General features: G+C 44.6%; 1 protein-coding gene across 1 annotated transcript; it reads right to left on the reverse strand.

The window, feature by feature from the left end:
* Window positions 1-827: 827 nt before the first annotated feature.
* LOC121938136 (integrin alpha-11-like) lies at window positions 828-2,299 on the reverse strand. The gene is made up of 3 exons (XM_042481416.1): window positions 2,207-2,299; window positions 1,913-2,117; window positions 828-980 (listed from the first exon to the last, which is right to left on the reverse strand). Exons 2-3 carry the CDS (start codon window positions 2,015-2,017, stop codon window positions 828-830), a joined length of 258 nt encoding a protein of 85 aa, XP_042337350.1. The 5' UTR covers window positions 2,018-2,117; window positions 2,207-2,299.
* Window positions 2,300-2,569: the final 270 nt, after the last annotated feature.

Genomic DNA, 2,569 nt, shown 5'->3' on the forward strand with positions numbered 1-2,569 from the left:
TTTAACGCCTCTTTCTCCATCAGGTGTCATCAGTTTAAATATTCGGTAACATGTGAAAAGTCTCGTGTTTGTCTCAGACTGAAGCCGTCTTTCCCTCCGGCGGCGTCTCTCCTGATCCAGCAGCCGCAGTCTCGTTAAGAGGAAGCCGACGTTAATCTGCACCACAGTCTGGACCAATAAACTGGACTTTATTCAGACTGGCATCCGTACAGCGGGCCCTCGGGGGCCTCACAGCGCAGGGCGGGGCCGCGATCACATTTACGGGACGGTCATTAGGCTAATGAAGGATTTCAGTGGAAGCTGTTTGATCGCTGTCATTAGTCTGACTGTGGAGCAGCTGCGTGAATCACACCTGTTTTACTGTCTGTCTGCTTTTCATCAGCTGGGAAATCTGACCAGCTTTTATGTTTCATGAAATTTTATAATGAAATCATCCTCATCATCACCTCTCTGGAGAGATACAGCATGACTCTGTAACAGTGATACTTAAGTCAAACTACCCAAAATCTTAGAAATGATCTGAAAATCTAGAAAGAAATTTAGAAAAGTCTTAAAAATGTCCTAAACCTTAAAAAAAAAAGTCCTAAAATCTAAGAATTGTCCTTAGACTCTAGAAACATCCTAAAACCTGGAAATGTTCTGAAATCTTAAAAAAAGTCCTAAAATTCTTGAAATGTTCTGAAATCTTAGAAAAGTCCTAAAATTCTCGAAACATTTTACCAGTTTTTAAATACATATATGTATGTATGAGAAGTGATGTAAAAGAAGTGAAGTATTGGTTGTGTTGGTGTGTGTCAGTGTCTATAAAGATAAATGTGTGTCGTGTGTCACAGGTGAGCAGTAAATGATCTGTGGTGGTGAACATCAGGTGCAGCACCCACCTGAGACAAGGACTTCATGAACGGAGCGCTGATGTTACAGCTCCTCTGACTGGACAGTCTGTCCTCCGAGTAGCACTCGATCTGAATATCTGATTGGTCCTGTGGGGGAAGGGGAGGAGCCTAATGAGTCCAAGTCTGACATGACGCATATGTGGCGTCAGTGCTACAGTTTGTCAGCAGATCGTATCGTATCGTATCGTATCTCCATCAATGAAATACACACCGTGGCTCCTGCCATCCACCTCAGATCCCACCGCCCTCTATGAAGGCACTTCGCCCAAACACGAAGAGCCATCAAGATGATCCCTCACTGGCTTCCCACCCAAAAACACTGCCAACTTATACGCCCCTGACAGGGTGCCCAGTGGCCCCCCAAACATTTTATAATGTACAGTAAAGATAAAGTGATTGTCACTGTGAATAGCTTTTGTCCTTTTAGTCTCCATAAGGTGTCAGAGAGCCAGTGGAGGTAATGGAGGTGGAGGTAAACTAATGTCCTACAATACTAGAAATGTCCTAAAATCATAGAAGCGCCCTAAAATCCTTTAAACATCTTCAGCTTCAAATTTGAGAAATGTCCTAAAATTCCTAGAATCATCCTAAACATAAAATCGCAGATATGTCCTGTAATCCTAGAAACGTCCTAAAATCCTACAAACATTCCCAAATCTCTGAAACATCCTAAAATCTTAGAAATGTCCAAATATCAGAATAATGTCATAAAATCTGAGAAATGTCTAAAAACCCCAGAACCATCCTAAAATCTGAGAACGTTATAAAATCGAGGAAACATCCTAAAATCTCAGAACCATGTGTGGGGCCGCTGTGACTGGCCCCTGGCCTCCTGTCACTTTGTAAAAGTGGCCCTGGAGTAGAGCAGGTTGAGCGTCCCTGCATTAAGACTTGATAGTAAAGAGCTGAAAATACTGAGAAGGACAAATAAAAATGTTCTGTCGGATCACGGTCGTATGTCTCCTGTCTCACATGTTTTCGTATAAATGTCGGGGGAAAGATTTCACGCTCTGCAGCACCTTGACGATGAGGCTGGAGAAGAGGAGGTTGGAGGAGGTGGAGACGTAGATGGCGGCTCCGTAGGCGTTCTCTCCCTGATTCTCCAGTCGAGCAAACACCACCATCCTCCTCCGCCCGGCCTCCACCACGTACAGCGGGCCCCCTGAGGCCCCCCGCTGGCTGCAGAGCGACCAGACGGCCCGCTCCCTCGAGCTGCAGAACTGCCTTCAGGTGACACACAACATCAGTCAGCTGATAATCATACGTGTGTGTGTGTGTGTGTGTGTGTGTTAACGAGGAGCAGACACACTCACTGAACATCCAGCAGGTCAGTGTGACTGTGGAGGACGAGGTCGGGGACGCAGGTGTCCTCCTGCTCACAGCCGTTCCAGAAGGGAAGCTACGGCAAGAGACAAGGATCACTTCATTTCTCTTTGTAATCAAAGTAATATTTTAGTCAAATTGGATCTTAAGTGCTAATAATTATAAATAATTACTAATAATTACTAATGTTACATTTTTGTTCTGTAATCCAGTGATGCTCAACTTACGGCCCGCAGGCCAAATGTGGCCCCTCATAGTGGTGGCCCCCCGACCATTTTCTAATTCACAATAAAAATAAAGTGATTGTGAATAGTGTTTTCCAGTTAGTCTCCATAAGGTGTCAGAATGACTTC

The sequence above is a fragment of the Plectropomus leopardus genome, unplaced genomic scaffold, assembly GCF_008729295.1.
Source record: "Plectropomus leopardus isolate mb unplaced genomic scaffold, YSFRI_Pleo_2.0 unplaced_scaffold28598, whole genome shotgun sequence".
Lineage (NCBI taxonomy): Eukaryota > Metazoa > Chordata > Actinopteri > Perciformes > Serranidae > Plectropomus > Plectropomus leopardus.